This window comes from Martes martes (assembly GCF_963455335.1).
Source record: "Martes martes genome assembly, chromosome: 4".
Taxonomy (NCBI): Eukaryota; Metazoa; Chordata; class Mammalia; order Carnivora; family Mustelidae; genus Martes; species Martes martes.
In genome coordinates this window covers 161,141,780-161,158,987 of record NC_137891.1, presented here as the reverse complement: position 1 = coordinate 161,158,987, position 17,208 = coordinate 161,141,780, and the positions used below count along the sequence as shown (strand labels likewise).

Sequence of the window (17,208 nt, the reverse complement as noted above, 5' to 3'; positions counted from 1 at the left end):
CTGTCAAGTAAATAAATAAAATCTTTAAAAAAAAACAAAAAACAAAAACAAAAAAACTCTTGAGGGCCCCCTGGGCGGCTCAGTCCATAAGCGTCTGCCTTTGGCTCAGGTCATGATCCCAGGGTCCTGGGACTGAGCCCCGCATCGAGGTCTCTGCTCAGCATGGAGCTTGCTTCTCTGTCAAATAAATAAATAAAATCTTTTAAATAAATAAATAAATACTCTTGAGAGAGATTAAAATCTAGTAAGTATCTACTTGGGGAGAAGGGGCTAGAGATGGGAGTGACATTTCTCAAAGAATGTCTTTTTTTTTTAAAGATTTTATTTAGGGGCACCCAGGTGGGTCAGTTGGTTGGGCGTCTGCCTTCCACTCAGGTCAAGATCCTCTCAGGGTCCTGGCATGGAGCCCCACGTCAGGCTCCCTGCTGGGTGGGGAATCTGCATCTCCCTCTGCCCCGTCCCCCCCACCACTCCTTGCTTGTGCTCTTTCAAATACAAAACACCTTTCTTTTAAATAAAGATTTTATTTATTTCAGAGATAGAGCGGAGAGCCACCTAGGGGCCCCTCAATGAATGTCTTCTGATATCATTTTGATTTTGAACTATGTAAACAAATTTAGTGGAAAAAATGACTTTTAAAAAATGTTAGAAGGAAAAAGAAAAAAAAGGTAAGGCTATGGAATTCAGCACTGTTTTTAAAAAGGTCAGCCAGGATTGATAGTTCTTTACCCTCTCCTCCTACTAACCAAGAACTAACCAAGAACTGCTTTTTAAGGTCCAGCAGAAATGCTCCTTCTTCCATGATCCCCTTCCCCTCTCTTCCCTCCCCTCCAAAGTTTAATACACAAAGTATATACACACCTCTTATGGCCTTTAGATATTCTCTTCCCTAGACTGGCTGTTGGTACAGTAATGAACAAAGCTCCCTGAAAACAAGAATGACATCTCATTTTATTTTTTTTTTTAAAGATTTTATTTATTTGACAGAGATCACAAGTAGGCTGAGAGGCAGGCAGAGAGAGAGGAAGGGAAGCAGGCTCCCCACCGAGCAGAGAGCCCGATGCGGGGCTCGATCCCAGGACCCCGAGATCATGACCCGAGCCGAAGGCAGAGGCTTAACCCGCTGAGCCACCCAGGCGCCCCGACATCTCATTTTATCTCCATTTTCCCTCTAGCCTCTCATCTAGTAGATTCTGAACAAATAAAGTATTACTTGAATGAGGTTATGGCTTAATGGATACACCTTGTTTGGGGTGATGAAAAATTTTGGAAATAGAGGTGATAGTTGCATAGCATTATGAACATAATTAATGCTGAACTGTAAACACAAAAATGCTTAATTTTATGCTAAATACATACATATACTCAACACTGCTAGAAATCACATGTCTCCAATAACCCTCTATGTCTCCCAGGAATATAGTAAGTGCTCAATAAATATTTGCTAACTAATGACTAGACAGGGGCACCTGGGTGGCTCAGTTGTTAAGCGTTTGCCTTCGACTCAATCCAGGGTCCTGGGATTGAGCCCCGCATCAGGCTTTCTGCTCAGTGGGAAGCCTGCTTCTCCCTCTCCCACTCCCCCTGCTTGTGTTCCCTCTCTTGCTGTCTCTCTGTCAAACAAGTAAATAAAAATCTTAAAAAAAAAATAATGACTAGACAGTACGATCATAAGACGAATGAAAAAAGGCTATCATGTTTTTGTTTTGTTTTGTTTTTTACGTAGGATCTAAGCCCAGTGTGGAGCCCAACGTAGGACGTGAAGATCAAGACCTGAGCTGAGATCAAGAATAGGATGCTTTTTTTTTTTTGCCCCCTTTTTTTTTTTAAGATTTTATTTATTTGACAGAGAGAGACACAGCAAGAGAGGGAACACAAGCAGGGGGAGTGCGAGAGGGAGAAGCAGGCTTCCTGCTGAGCAGGGAGTCACGATGTGGGGCTCTATCCCAGGATCCTGGGATCATGACCTGAGTCGAAGGCAGACGCCCAACAACTGAGCCACCCAGGCGCCCTTAGGATGCTTAACCAACTGAGCCCCCTGGTGCCCCAATGCTATCACGTATGCTGATTACAGAGCCTACTGTGTATAAACTAGACATGGAATATATATATTTCTTAAGGACTAAACAGACTCCTAGAAACTTTTTCTTTATTTAACTTTTAATAAAAATACAGACTCTTAACTCAGTAAAAAGATAGCAGTGATAGTAATTATCACACAGGAGCTCAACAAATGTCAAAGTCTTTAGTTCTCAAGCCACATCATGACCACCTCCTTCTCTCCTTCTCAGTGGAATCCAACAACTGGTTGAGTTCACTTAATCATCTCACTGGGGCTGGGCCTTTCCTGCCATTCACCCAAATCCAGAACTCCTGATTTGTGGCTCATAATACTTCAGTCATCTTTTATAAAAGTGGAAATGAGATATTTTTAGCCACAGTCAGGGACATAAAACTTCTTTTTTAAGGGATATAGGAAATTCAGGTATTCATTACCAAAAAGATCCTCAAGTATTAAAAAGTGCAATCTGTGCCTCTTTCAAAAATAGAAGCTTTTAGGTTGAAAGAAAAAAAATTCCTTCCCAAAATCATCATTACCAGGCACATCAGCCAAACCGGGAGCTAACAAGTCCTGCTGTTTCCATGACAAAGAACACTGAAACTATACCATTGCAGAAAGAAAATGGTGGGGGCTTTCTGCGTAGCACTCCTCAGTCCAGACAGGGGCACAGACATAACCCTCCCTCCTGAACTGGGTCCCTACCTGTGCAAAGGCTACTGGACATTTCTCTTTAAACACCCAATTTCAGCTCTTTCTCCTTCTGCCCTGGGGACCCTTTCTCTTCGGGTTCTTTGTCACAGTCTGGAGAAATACTCTGACTCTCAATGGTGGCAAGAGCATCCAAGTCCAATCTTCTTCTCTTCCTCAGTTGGTGCAAGTGGGATTTGGATTTTATATGTGCTAAGACAGAACAAAACAAAAACAACTCATTAGAACTTTCTAGAATCAATCCTAGAAGCAAACAAAACTAACTGTATAATCCTTTTCTTTAACAATAACAGGATCAACACATACTGGTAGAGCTGCATAGCATTTTTAAGGGAAGGCGAAGTTACATGGCCAGCAAGCTACCAAGCAGTCAGTGTATCCTGCTGGGTACTTTACATCACTAATCCTCACAGCCATCTTGCAGGACAATATTATTCAGCTCATTTTATACAGGAGGAAACTGAATTTCACCAAGGACTTAGATTTTGTCCAAGGACACATAGCAGGTAAGTTCTTCGGCTCACCTACAGTCCAAAAAGAGACCAAATTTTCCAGAATCAGGGCTCTAGACTCAATTTTCCAGAACGTGGCTTCTTGTGACAGATAGATTACCTTTCAACTCACTCAGCTAAAAAGTTACAAATCCAAATTCTTGTCTATATTGCAGAACAGATGCTCTGTCCCACATCACACCTAGAGCTGTCCTTGCACTTCTTTCCTGCTCACACAGGTTACCCCTGCTGATCTGACATCCCTCTGCCTGGGTTAGACAAGCCATCTGAATGACTAATCCACAAGGTTCCCATTCTCCAAGCACACAATGCTCCAGAGAGATAACAGGAAGCATTCTTCTCTGCCAATCCTTGTTGAGAGCCCACATAAGCAGTAAAACTGAAAGGTCACTGCTGCCTGATACCAATTTCTGACCTCTCACCACGAAAACTGTTCCCATCCTCATACTAGCTTCTTTCTACTTTTTCTTTTTCAAGGAAATTTTCTTTGGAAGTCTCTAAAGGCGTAGACAACCAGATTAAATTATCTTTGATATCTATTAAAAACATCATTTTAAGGTTTCTAAGCAAAAAACAAGTAAGGAAGAGGTTAGAAGTCAAAGAAAAGTTTACTTGGGGGAAAAAAGTCAGCTTTATTCTCCAGCTAGAGCCTAAGGCAAGAAAGGGCTTCTGGCCTGGCTCTCTATGGCAGCAGGAGATGGGAGCAAGGACTTGACAGATGGCACTATAGAAGGGCTCACACAAGCTAAGCTCACAAAGGCTCACAAATGTTGTTTCTTTAAGGCTATCCCTGAAGGACATTCGACAAACTGAACCACTAAGTTTCCTTTAGAAAAAAACAATCAGACACTCTCTTTCTCTTCCCCTTTCATCATTATAAACCAACGACAATCGAGGCTTCTTCTGCTGCTTGGGCAAATCACGCCATCCCCAATCTCTGACAATGGAGTTCATTTTGCCAGCATTACCAGTTAACAGAACTAATCATTCTATTGGTTGGTATGGGGAGAAAACTCTATTTCTAGGAGAATCCCACACAAGGCAGTGCTCTGAACAGGATTCTAGCCACTGGGTCCCTACAAGCCCTACTGTGCTCAAAAGGAGTGAGCCTTAAAAAAATTTCCAAACAGAATGTAAACTCAAGACTTGGGAGGCCCTGGCCCTTTCTGGGCTTTGACTAGAGGACTGCAAGAACCTGACAGGGGAGTTCAGTGTGACTCTGTGGCAGAGGTGAATCCAGGCTCTACAATAGTAAAAAAGAGACTAAGGTCAGGGCCCATGCTGCTTAGTCAGGAGTACCTTTAAAGAAGACATCACCCTTTGGCCACCTCCTTTATACAAGTCTGACTTTCATAGCATCTTTTTTTTTTTACGATTTTTTTTACGATTTTTTTTAAAAGATTTATTTATTTGAAAGAGAGAGTGTGTACGCATGCGTGGGGAAGGGAGTGGGGACAGAGTAGCAGCAGAGGGAGAGAATCCCCAAAGCAGACTACCCGCTGAGCACAGTTCATGACCTGAGCTGAAACCAAGAGTCAGACACTTAACCTACTGAGCCACCCAGGTGCCCCTGCTTTCACAGCTTAACACTTTTCATCATAGCTTTAGCAATCACCACCATTTCAATATATTACCTTAAAAATTACCAAAGAGACCCCATTTTCAAGACTGTACTCAGGAGGAGTAACTGAACTCCCCCCACCTCCACTCTCCCAGCTGTTTCTGCTTCCTTGGTCTCTTGGGTGAGTTGGCTGGTTTCCCTTACAATCTCACCTCATCCACACTGAGTTCTAAACATGAAAGGCCAAGAAACTCCTAGAAGGTAGGATCAGGAAAGTCAAAGGAGCTCTGGAAAGTTAACTGCAGATCTCTCAGTATAAAATATCTACTCTAGGGGCCCCTGGGTGACTCAGTTTAGTTAAGTCTCTGCCCTTAGCTCTGGTCATGGTCCCAGGGTCCTGGGACTGAGCCCCACATTGCGGGGTGGTCCTTGCTCAGTGCGGAGCCTGCTTCTCCCTCTCCCTCTGCCTGCTGCTCCCCCTGCTTGTGCTTCTGCTCTCTCTTCTGTCAAATAAATAAATAAAATCTTAAAAAATAAATAAAATATCTACTCTAGCTGAAGATGGAGCGCATACGATCTTCCTTTGAAATTCAGAATACAAAGATAACTCTCCAAAATGGGAAGGTCTCTATGAAATTTGAGTACTTAGGGGCTCTTAGAGGAATCTGGTCGTCCCTTTACAAATAAGTAGACTCTAGCATTCAACCCATCAAAGACCTTAAATTTCACAAGGTCGCTGTGAGTCACCCTTACAGTTCTCCATGCCCTTCCCAGACTCACCTGCCCATTCACGGTCCCCAATGATGATTCGATCACAGAGGTCACACATGTGGTAACTTCTCTTGTTCTCCATTTCATTGCATGGCATCTTTACTGGAGCAGCTGTAGGCTCATGGCCCTGAAAGAACAAGGGGGGTGGGGGTGGCAGGGTGGGAGAGAAGCAATCAACTCAGAGAGATTTGGATCTCATTCTCTGATACTAAGGGAAGTGGGATTTTCCCAAGATTCCTTTTTCTCATCCCACAGAACAGGTGGACTATAGACAGATTTTAGCAACCTTTCTAAATGTGAAAGTAGAAACACAGCCTCCAGGGATCTAAAAGCAGCCAGCTCTTCTGCTCTATCCCTTGGAAAAGAAAGCTTGGTTTCCTGCCAACAAAGGTGCCAGCTAAGGAAAGGTCTCTGAAAGCCAGACAATACGCAGTACTGTGATTAATAATCACCTGGATGAAACTTTGCACGATTTCAAGAGCAGGTTCAAGAACAGACTCTTCCCACTTCGAGACATCAGATACTTCTAAGCCATATACTGGGGGGACACTGGGACCAGGTCCTAATGATGACAAAGAGAAATTGTGAGAAGTCAGCCTCAAAGACCCATTCAATTCTGCTCCCAGGACTCCAAAATCCTCAAAGGAAATGTAAGGGGCCAAAGGAATAAACATTCTGATCATGCCATTCATTCTAGCCAGAAACGTGAACCAAACAACTACATACAATCCAAGAATGACCTAGAAGGTTTACTGATCTGTAGCCAACAAGTCTACCTGAATAATCCAGAGAATTCTAGAGATAGGATCTTCCAGATCAGTCAGAAAAACAGAACAGAGTAACAGCTCTAGTGACAACCATGTGGGCTACAATATGAAGATAGCATATCAAAGGAGTAAATAAACTAACAGTTTGAAGTAAATGCCTGTTCTAAGTTGCCTATCATCTTACAGTGATGTTCCTCTTGTGGTGAGAGTTCACAGCTTTCTTTAGGAGCAGACACTAGTCTCAGGTTTGTATATAGCCCTTCAGCAGTATGGCATTCATGAAACTTGTTGATACCATAAGGATATTCAGGGACTGAGACAGAAGAATATCTATCAATGAGCCACTAAATCTGAGAACTAGAAAGAAGCCTTGACTGAACTAGTTGAGCCCCTTCTTTCAGGAAACAGATCTAGAAGAGTATTCAAGAAACACCCTTTGGTAAATACTTCTGAATGGAGAGGTGACTAGGGATAGCCTAGAGTAAAGCTAAAGGCATTCTGTCCATTGCAGCCAACACTGTTTAGTCTCTGCTGGTAACTTCCCCTGTCTATGGACACACTAAATTGCCTTCCATAGCCAGGTCAAGTCAGTTGTCTAAAGGCAAAGAGCATCTCCACATGGACAAAAACATCAAAGTCCTTCGGATGCCAACGGCTGGCAGGTGCTGGCCTTTTGATTGTGCCAACCACAAGTAAGATTCTTCATAAAATGGACTGCGTTGCACCTGCCACCACACGGAAAGGTGAGACTGGGAGGGTGCAAGCAGCATCCACAGCACACCTGGCCTTGGCTAAGCTCTGCACCTGTTTCCAGGCCACTCTATATTTTCCTTTCCCCTCTGAGTCCTTTGTTGGGTTTCTGTGCCCTGTCTAAGCACCTTTCAACAAGTTCTCGGCTCCCAGCTGCTATTTCTGGCTTGGGTCCAAGGCCAAGTTGGGGCGGGGAAGTCCCTCTGGCTTCTTGCCAGAGCCATGTCCCAGCAGACTAGCCCTGGCCAATCACACACAGCTCCTGGTTTACAAGGCAGCTGTGCCTTTCACTCTAGCACTAGGACTGAGCCGGCATACACATGAATGAGGAATGGGCAGATGATGCACTGCGCCATCAATCCCTCCTGACTCAGAGATGGGGGAGTTATTGTGGCTTTACCACAGGGGGAAGTCTCAAATCATTACAAAAAACATCTTTTGTTACAGACTAATTGTTAGCCCTGGGGAGAAGAGAGCTGCACTAGAAATCTGTAGTAGTGAATTTCAGTTGATGCAATTCGATTTCGGTATTAGCTGAAGCCAAGAATTCTCCTATCTGACAGGACATGCAGAGAAAGCAGGGTAAGTAGAAGGAAGTATAAAGAGCCCCTTGGTGCCAGAACTACCCCAGAGAGGCCTGGCTGAAAGCAAGTGTGGGAGAGAGAACTTCAGCTATCGGTGGTCAACAACATGGATCGAGATGTTTCTGTTCAGAGACCCTGAAGAGCAGAGGGGAGGCCTCAGCTGTCCTTATCTATAACTGAAAGCAGAAATCTAACAGCAAAAGGCAAACAGGAGATGATTCAGAAGCATATTTAAGAAGTGTCCATAAGATAAAGTTGGTGATTCAGTTTATCTTTTAAGGTAATCTCATTTTAGCTCATAACCGCACAATTTCTTACCTGAGGCCCAATACCAATGCTGTCTAGCTAAAGTTATCGCTATAGGAAACAAGAAGAGCACTAAAAAGTACAATGTGTGTGTGGGGGGGGGGTGTCAGGCCTGTAATCAATACTGCTTATTCAGCTGGCAGATTTTTGGCAATATATTTAACTTCCTAAAGCCTCCTTTGCCTTATCTGCAAAAATAAAAGAATAACACCTACCTCACAGGCTCAGTAATATATATATAGCACCAAATTTAGTGTCAAAGACACAGAACAAGGTCAAATGAAGGAGAATTTCCTTCCCTGTTCCTTAAAAGTGCTGTTCAATTGAAGGCAAAGCTGCAGCACTCGGAAGCACCACGTACAGGAAAGGAAGGCAACGCTGGGAGCACGGGTGTAGGTTTGACTTTTGCAACTGCTCATCTACTCTAAGAACCATTTTCTTTCTTTCTCTCTTTACTCTTTCTTTTTCTTTTTTTTTTTAAGTAATCTCTACATCCAGCATGGGGCCCAAACTCACGACCCCTGAGATCAAGAGTCACATGCTCTTCCAACTGAGCCAGCCAGATGCCCGAGAACCATGTGAATTAGGAAAAGCCTCCCTAAAGAAATCTGACTGCACTTCAAGAACAAAATCTGAAGCTGAAGTCACCCTTGAGCACCAACTCTATGGAGGTGTTGCTAGTATGTTCTTACCTGTTTGTAGCTACCACCCGGATGTTCAACTCCTCATTGGAAAGATTTCATTTGTTTTCTGAGACATTACAAAGAAGTATCCTGCACAGTCATTGATGCAGTAGACCCTCTCCCAGATCGGGTCCCCAAAGCTTACGACAGGTCCAGAAACTAAAGTTCCTTTTCTGGGTGAGCTAAGGATCTATATTCTACTGGAAACGGACCCATGGGATAAGGAAAAACATGAGACTTACTGCTCAAAAAACGGTTTTTAACCCATCGGTTTTGCTTCCGGGCATATCTCTTAGTCACTTGTTTCAGAGATTCAATACCTGAAAGACAAGGTAGATCTAAGAACCTCTAAGTTCTGACCCAGCCAAAAGGCAAGCCCTCCCAGCCCAGCAGAAGAGAAAATCAACCATAGCAGCACACTGGAGTACACTTGGTAGTTCTGAGTTGAAGGCCATTTGGGACTCTTCTGGCCTCAGCTCTTTCTCAGACCATACCAGTGGTGCACCTCTGCCACCCAAGGATGTCCAAGACTAGGTTAGATGGAAGAATTCACACCTTTCTTTAGTAGCTGGTTACTAATCTCTGGTGTGCATTTTCCCTCAGTGACCAGGTACTCGTGAAATTCCTTGAAGCCAATGGACTGGAAGATACCGTGTTGATAGTCCTGGCTGGGAACAGGAGAGCATCAGCAGATGAGCCATTGCATCTGAGAGGGCTTAGAGAAGATCTAGCTGAGCCATTTCATCTCATAGATGAGAAACTGAGATCCTCAACAGTTACAGCTTCTCTAAACTCCTTCTTCCACCACCCCCCACCAGCTCCCTGGTTAGTTCTCTTGAAAATTCATTGCTAGGAATGTCTGACAGATTAGAAAAGTGCAACTGTAACAAGTACACCAGACTGCCTTCCAACAAGCCTTGCCAATGCCAAGGACAAAGGCTAATTTACAAATAGATCCAAAGCCAGTATTACATTCATGGTCTTTTGACCGAAAGCAAGGGAGGGAGAGTGGGCCAAAGAAATGGCCAAATCCTCACCTATTTTCTGCAACTTTCTTCTGATTATAGCGTCTGTGAAAATCTCTTAGTTCATCCAAGAGCCCAGCAGCAAGCATGTCATCCACCCTCTTATCCAAGCGCTCATCTAGAACTTCAATCACATTAGCCCATCAACCAGCAAGCCTGTTATAGGTGGCCCACTAGACACTTATGCGATGAATGGACAGGCTGCCACAAGAAATACATTTGTTCAAATGGAAGAAAGGGTTCAGAGTCCAAAAATTATAGAATAACTCATACTATATATGTCATACTTAAGATCGCACGTCAATAAAAACAGCCAAAATGAACCACAGGTCTTATTATTTAAAGAGAAAACATACAGTTACAACTATTAGGAAGGACAAATATTTTATTATGGAATGTATATTCATTGTTTACTTTAGAAGTAGCTGAGAGACCCCTTGGTTATCCTTCTTACTTTTTTCCATTATATTTGTTACTCTAGCTTCGTGTTCTTTTACATTTAAGAACTTTCATATGACACCACGGATAGGAACAAGGAACTTTAATCCAAAGCCATCCTAGGTACATCTTGAACTACTGAGCCAGACAAAGGAGCAAAGAGTCAGGGGTCATAATCATTCAGATGTGATGGTCAAACTTTATTATGACCAAAGGTGGTGGTCAGCTTTATTATGAATCAGATTCCATTATTTTATGCTGAACTGCAATACATGTTTTTATTCACAAAAATTTCATTTAAAAAATTACTTTTGATGAACTTGCACATGAGATCAATTTAACAAATTTTCACCATTTCAACCACGCTCTACATTATCTGCCATTGCTACTTCTCAGCCTGCAGTAACAGTAACCTCTTATTCTATATTCCTAAAAAGTCTGTTTATTAAGGACTCATCACATATATGCATATCTGACCACTTTGTATGTTGTAATTCATCTAATCCTCAATACATATATGTATTATTATTAATAGTATCATTAATTCCACTTTACAGAAGAGAAAATTGGGGCACAGGAATGTTAACTAACTTGCCTTGAAACTCACACAGCTAGAAGATGGTGGAGCAGGAATCTGAATCCAGGCAGTTTGGCTCAAAGACTGTGTTCTTAATCGCTACACTGTGCTGTCTGTTCACATACAGACCAGCCCACAGGTTACCCTTAAAAATGGGTCTCCCTTCTCTGTGGCCTCACGGTACTTTCTAGCCTAGCATTTAGCACAATGTAGTAGCTATCTTTGTTTGCTGCACAACTAGACCAGGAGCTCCTAAAAACCAGGCACGGACTCACATTTGTCTCTGAAATCCAAGTAACCATGCAGCATATCGGCACTTCATCAAATGCTTACTGAATGTTAGCTGGATGGAGAAGTTAGTACTCTCACAAGGCATTATCATACTTTACCAAAAAAAAAGAAAAAAACTCCACAAAACCATAATCAGGCTAACCATCATACCCATTTCTCAGGTCTGGGGCTTCTGCTGCTTCTAGAATCATCAATGATGCAGCCTCCACCCAGCCAACCAGGGAGTCAGACCTCCTTCCTCAAAGCCTTCCTTCTCTTCTTCTTCAGGCCTTCCCTGGATGGCAGTCTCTTACCCATCCCACCCATCTCCTCTTATCCCATCCTTGGTATCTTATCCTAGTGCCAGGGGCACCTACTTCCCTTTCCAGACAGATAGCTAAGGGAAAGGCACTGTGCCTTAATAAGTTAATGAATCATGGTAATTATAAAATTAAGAGCTAACTCTTGTTTAGTGCTTATTAAGACCCACTCATGGTTCTGGGCATTATATATATATATGTGTGTGTGTATATATATATATAATAAGCTCTATTTCAGATGGACTCTAAGGCAGCAAAGGTCTTTTACCTGTCTGGTCAGCATGAAGCCAGAGGATGCAAAGGTTAGGGAACTTCAGAGGGCCTCCAAGGGGACCACCACCTTCCTCTGCATGTTGACGATGAAGAAATTCACTATGAGAGATTCCCGTTTCTTCAAACACTTGCAAGCTCCTAAGTCATTTAAAGGGGCGGGGGAGGGGGAACACACCCATAAAAACAATGAGAAAATACTGATTCTCAAATGAAACAAGGAGAGAGGCTATTTATTACAGAACACCTCTTTCTCATTTACACTGTATAAGGTCCTGAAGCCATGAAGGTCTGCGGTTATTCCAATCCTACAGCTACTCGGAAAACAGTCCCAAAGAAAATTTTAGGTCAAGTAAGAATACTATTCTACTAAACTACACTAACTTTTCTAAACTCAGGTTCAAAAACAGCAGGCTTCTTCCACACAAACAGAATGGGACTCACTCACCGTCAGGTAAGCAGTAAAAGAGCTTATTTGGGAGACTGTTACAAGCCAGCAAGTCCAGTCTCGCTGGAACACCTTTCCCACAGTACAGAAGTATGTCGTATATCCAGCTCATCAACTTTTTTTTACATAGGTCTAGAATTAACGAAGAACACTTCTGATTTGGTCCTCTACTAGCACAAAGACCATTGAAGAAAGAACTCACATACTTACTCTTCAGCCACCTCAACTCTGTCTGCCTCTATTAGTTATGCAGCCCTAGGTAATGCAACTCTCAAATCTACACACCACCACTCTGGGTGACTGCAACTTATTCATTCAGCTTGAAAGTGATCTTTCCCTCCCGACCCAATTCTACTTCCTGAAACCCTAACACAAGAGTAGAGACCCTTGTCTTTCCATACCACTGGTCACTCAAAGAGGACCTATGAGGAAAAATCGTGGTAACAGATAATCTCAATTATCTGGAGGTTAGGAAACAGTCTCAAAATAAAAGAAAAATGAGGAACACCTGGTCGGCTCAGTCAGTTGAGTGCTGGCCTTTATCTCAGGTTGTGATCCTGGGGTCCTAGGATCGAGCCCTGCATTGGGCTCCCTGCTCTGTGGCAGTCTGCTTCTCCTTCAGCCCCTCCACCCCCACCCCTTGCTTGTGCTCTTTCTCTCTCAAATGAATAAATAAAAAACCTTAAAAAAAAAAAAAAAGGAAAAGAAAAGAAAGATGAATAAAGTCTTCCAGTCCTTTCCAAAGAAGGGACTCTAAAACGCTTGTTCAGAGGCTACTGACTCTAAGACACAATTCTTGGCATATTACTAGTTTATAAGTAGCAAAATGCAGAGAGGTGATAAGATAAAACTCATTAGTAAAAAGAGAGGATGGGGAGCCTGGGTAGCTCAGTCAGTTAAGCACCATGATCAGGGCATGATCCCAGGGTCCTGGGATTGAGCCCCGCATAGGGCTCCCTGCTCAGTGGGGAGGGCAGTGGGGAGCCTGCTTTTCCTCTCCCTCTGTCTGCTCTGCTGCTGCCTCTCCTGCTTGTGCTCTCTCTTGCTCTGACAAATAAATAAAATCTTTTAAAAAATAAATAAATAAATAAAAAGAGAGGGTAATAGGGGCGCCTGGGTGGCTCAGTGAGTTAAGCCTCTGCCTTCAGCTCAGGTCATGATCTCAGGATCCTGGGATCGAGCCCCACATCGGGCTCTCTGCTCAGCGGGGAGCCTGCTTCCCCTCCCCTCTCTCTGCCTGACTCTCTACCTACTTGTGATCTCTGTCTGTCAAATAAATAAATAAAAATCTTAAAAAAAAAAAAAGAGAAGGTAATTAAGACCAAACTCTAGAGTTACATCATAAAACACAAAAATGTTCATCATTAATGTTCTTGTTCTCCAAAAATTTTTGAAATATCTCTATTAAAGCATTTTTTAAAATAAAATGTTTGGACACTGGAAGTATAAATTTCATGTATCTAGAATGTGCATTATCACCTGAGGTGACATTGCTCTGAAGGGGGCAAAAATACCTAGACAGTACAATGGTGTGTGACACTCCAAGGGGCAACCATACCCAAAGAAACATTATTTTTTAGTACTACATTCCATGGACAGGGAGGCAGGGAGGCAGAATTAGCGCAAAATTTTCTAAAAAGGCTCTGGGTGTATATGGGGTGGTGGGAGATAGTGAAAAAGGATTAAGAAACACTCATCTAGATTATTCATTTGAGTGGACTACTTCATAATCCCTATCAATACCAGATGGTGCTCTAGTATTTAATCTGTGTAATCAACCGCCCTTCATCAGATCCTCTACCCCACTTCATTAGATACGGTTTCACTCCCAACACTGCACAAGAATAAACTTACCACACAAGGCTGCAATTTCAAAACAAACCTAAGAAAACATGACCTTATGAGTTCATTCACCACCTCGCTCTTCCCTTCAAGAAAGCCTCCACATGTGAAGGTGAGCTGGTCTGAGACAGTTTATAAAATCTACCTCCCACTGGGAAAGCTGCTGGGGCAGCACTCAGCATTGCACCATCAATTATGAAACTCAAATCACAATGTAAACCAACTGCATGCCAGAAAAAATTTATATGAAAACTGTTATACAAGCAAAGATCAAATAGAAAATGAAGCACAATTACCTAGGCCCTAGGGAAAACTCCATTGTATTACACATTTTAAATTAACAACAAAGTTGGGTGCAATTATTCATTGAGGGAGTTGGACCGAGGCAGTACCTCAGGGCCTCGCAACCTGTGAGCTGGGAACATACCAGTCTCCACTAACTGCTATTACCAAACTCCTCTCATTACCCAGGTGCACTGAAGAACTGACTGCCCAACTCCAGAGGGACTCAGGCTCAGTGGGCCCAGGCTTTCTTACCTGGCCACTTTGCGCTTGTCATGGGGGTGCAGCTTGGCAGCCATTTCTGGGTCCACTTGGCTTAGGCGTTTGTGGAGGACGTGGCCATCCTCCTTTTCAAGCTCTTTCCGGTCAGTCACTTTCTCAGTGCCCATCTCCTTGGGCTATTAAAAGAAGATTCAGAAGTAAATTTAATTCAACAGTTCAACAAGTACTGCAACAGTGTATATGTCAAGCACTTTGCTAGGAGTTCAGAATACAGAACAGAGAGAAACCAGAAGGTCCTGCCATAGAGTGAAAGACCGTAGAAAATTCCGATATACTGTGGTAGTGTGGTGAGGCCACAGCACACAAAGGAGGACTTCCTGCTCAGGGAAGTACTCGGGTACCTGCTTCCTTGTCAGAAGTACCAACACAAACCAGGGCTAACACTTCTGTATTAACATATTCAGGAGTCTAGTCTTCTCAGCAAGTGGCCAGGGTGAACCAGGACTGCCCACACATTATAGTCTGCAAAGTCTCACCCTATGCAATAGCACCTCCGTCAGAAGGGTTCGTGTTAGACATCTCACTGATGTACAGATTGTTAAAGCCAAGAAATGCTGAGTCAGACTGATGTACTGTTAACTTACATGCAGATGCTAATTAATTCACAGAGGAGCATTTTTCCCACACACGGCCCCTGCCCTCAGGCCATCCTGGAGGAGCACACTTCACATATGGAGGTGGCATTTGCTTCAGAATATTAAGTAAGAAAATTACAGTTGCTGAGTTTAAGAAATAGACAAGAGTCAACCTTCCTCCCACTAAAATTAGCTGGCAAGAAAGAGGAACCCATTTCCTCAGTGACTTACAAGTGAACTAAACATACCTTAGTATTGACAAGAACTTTCCAGAGCAGAGATTCAATGTAATAATTGGTTCCTCCCACGACAATAGGAATTTTGTCTCGGGCAAATATATCTTCAATGTGAATGTTAAGAAAGACATCACAATATTTAATATCAAGAAGAACATCTTGACTCACTTGGGAAGGAGGTATTAGCAAGAAACCACATTCATTTTCTCGTCTGGAGAACAGAGGAGAAAGGGTGGAAACCAAGATGAACTGATATCTGTCTTCACTGTTTCCCATGAGTTCTCAGAAGCATTTCCTATTTGTTCTAGAGGGACTTGCACAAACCATATACAGATGCATGATGGTAATTCCTTTCAGTTCTAGAAATTTCTAGGCCTTGCTGCTAAAATTCAAAGCTTGCTTGGTATTCCAAATCAGTTTAATGAGCACAAGCCCAAGGGCTCTCAGAGAACCAAGTGTCAGCTGCTCAGGAAGCCACCACGGTGATGTCCATTGTGGGACTGCCTTCTGAGATAAAATACAAGTTGGTTTCTCTGTGCCACGGTTCTCAGTCAGAACTGACTGACTCAGTCAGTCCCCACAATTATGTGGTAGTACTGCACATTTCAGCCCCACTTGAGACTCCACCAGATAAACTGAGAAGCACAGATTCCAAGGACAAATAGATCTTCAATTACCAGATCCAACTCTCTGACAAGTTATCCAGCCTGAACTTCAGTTTTCTCACCTGTAAAATTCTCCTGAATTCTAAGGAGCATTAAATGTGACAAGGCATATAAATCCCCTACCACGATGCCTGAAATATTTGCTTTCAATTGAGTAAGCACTGAATTAACTTGAGCCACTATTGTTTTTATATCCCAGCTATTTTGAATTCTTCTCTTTAGAATCCCTGTTGAACAGATAATTATCTGCTTTATGAAGGGCTTTGCTTCTAAGGATAATTGATAAAAAGAGACTTTCAACCTAGACAAAGACTCATTTATGCATTTCTTCCCTTGCCAGCCTGTCTGTGGGCACAGAGATAGATGACCTCTTTTCTACAGGAAGCCCACGGACCCCAAGAGGTTGGGGTGGGATGAGAAGAAAGCTGTTACCAATCAAGGATCTTAAAGAAGAAACATTCTTTCTCTATTTGTTGTTGTTGGTTTTTTTTTTTTTAAGATTTTATTTATTTATTTGAGAGAGACAGAGGGAGAGAGCGAGAGAGAGCCTGGTGAGGGGCAGAGGGAGAAGCAGACTCCTCGCTGAGCAGAGAGCCCAATGCAGGGCTCCATCCCTGGATTCTGGGACCATGACCTAAGCCAAAGGCAGACACTTAAGCAATTGAGCCACCCAGGCGCCCCTCTCAATTTGTTTTTTAAAAAGAGAAATACTATATTCCTCCTCTTAAGTACAGGGAGCATACAATTACGGTAAATGTAACATAAATTCAAATATATACTATGATTAACAAAGGGAAAGGGAGCAAGGGAAGTAAAAAGGGAAGGGAAAATGGTGAGATGCCAAAAAGAGAGAGAGTGGAAAAGAGGGAAGGAGATGGGATAGGAGATATTTGATGGGAAAAGGTTTAACTCGTTTGCCTAATCCATGAAACAACTGTGATCCTGGGCAAGACCTTTCTCTCTGGGCCTCTGTATCTAATACCTTACTTAGCCTATCAAATCAAGAAGGTTAACTGGATACTTCTTAAGGTGCTTTCAGTTCTGACATTCTGATTTTAAGTTCTTACCTAAACTCAGAAATCTCCAATTCTGTAAGGGATGTGTCATCCCTTACTGCCCTCTGAAAACACCATTTTCTATCAGCTCTTTTTGAACAACCAAATTGTCTTAAAGCAACAACATACATTTAGTGATATGTTTTAATTTGCCAAGGGCTTTCATATATATTATCTCACCTGATACAACTGTCTCATAAAGCAGGTAAGGCAAGAATT

General features: G+C 42.7%; 1 protein-coding gene across 2 annotated transcripts in view; it reads right to left on the bottom strand.

The window, feature by feature from the left end:
• Positions 1 to 2,133: 2,133 nt before the first annotated feature.
• Positions 2,134 to 17,208, bottom strand: part of TRIT1 (tRNA isopentenyltransferase 1) — a 46,814-nt gene continuing 31,739 nt past the window's right edge. Inside the window, exons 3-11 of one of the 2 annotated variants that reach the window (XM_080799985.1) lie at positions 15,282 to 15,373; positions 14,432 to 14,574; positions 11,603 to 11,745; positions 9,742 to 9,853; positions 9,260 to 9,372; positions 8,947 to 9,024; positions 6,067 to 6,176; positions 5,624 to 5,741; positions 2,134 to 2,962 (exon numbers count right to left, since the gene is read on the bottom strand). In XM_080799985.1, coding sequence (XP_080656111.1) covers positions 2,793 to 2,962; positions 5,624 to 5,741; positions 6,067 to 6,176; positions 8,947 to 9,024; positions 9,260 to 9,372; positions 9,742 to 9,853; positions 11,603 to 11,745; positions 14,432 to 14,574; positions 15,282 to 15,373 — 1,079 coding nt within the window. In that variant the 3' untranslated portion in view covers positions 2,134 to 2,792. Of the gene's footprint in view, positions 2,963 to 5,623; positions 5,742 to 6,066; positions 6,177 to 8,946; positions 9,025 to 9,259; positions 9,373 to 9,741; positions 9,854 to 11,602; positions 11,746 to 14,431; positions 14,575 to 15,281; positions 15,481 to 17,208 lie in introns of both variants that reach the window. The other variant, XM_080799984.1, reaches the window with a different exon arrangement.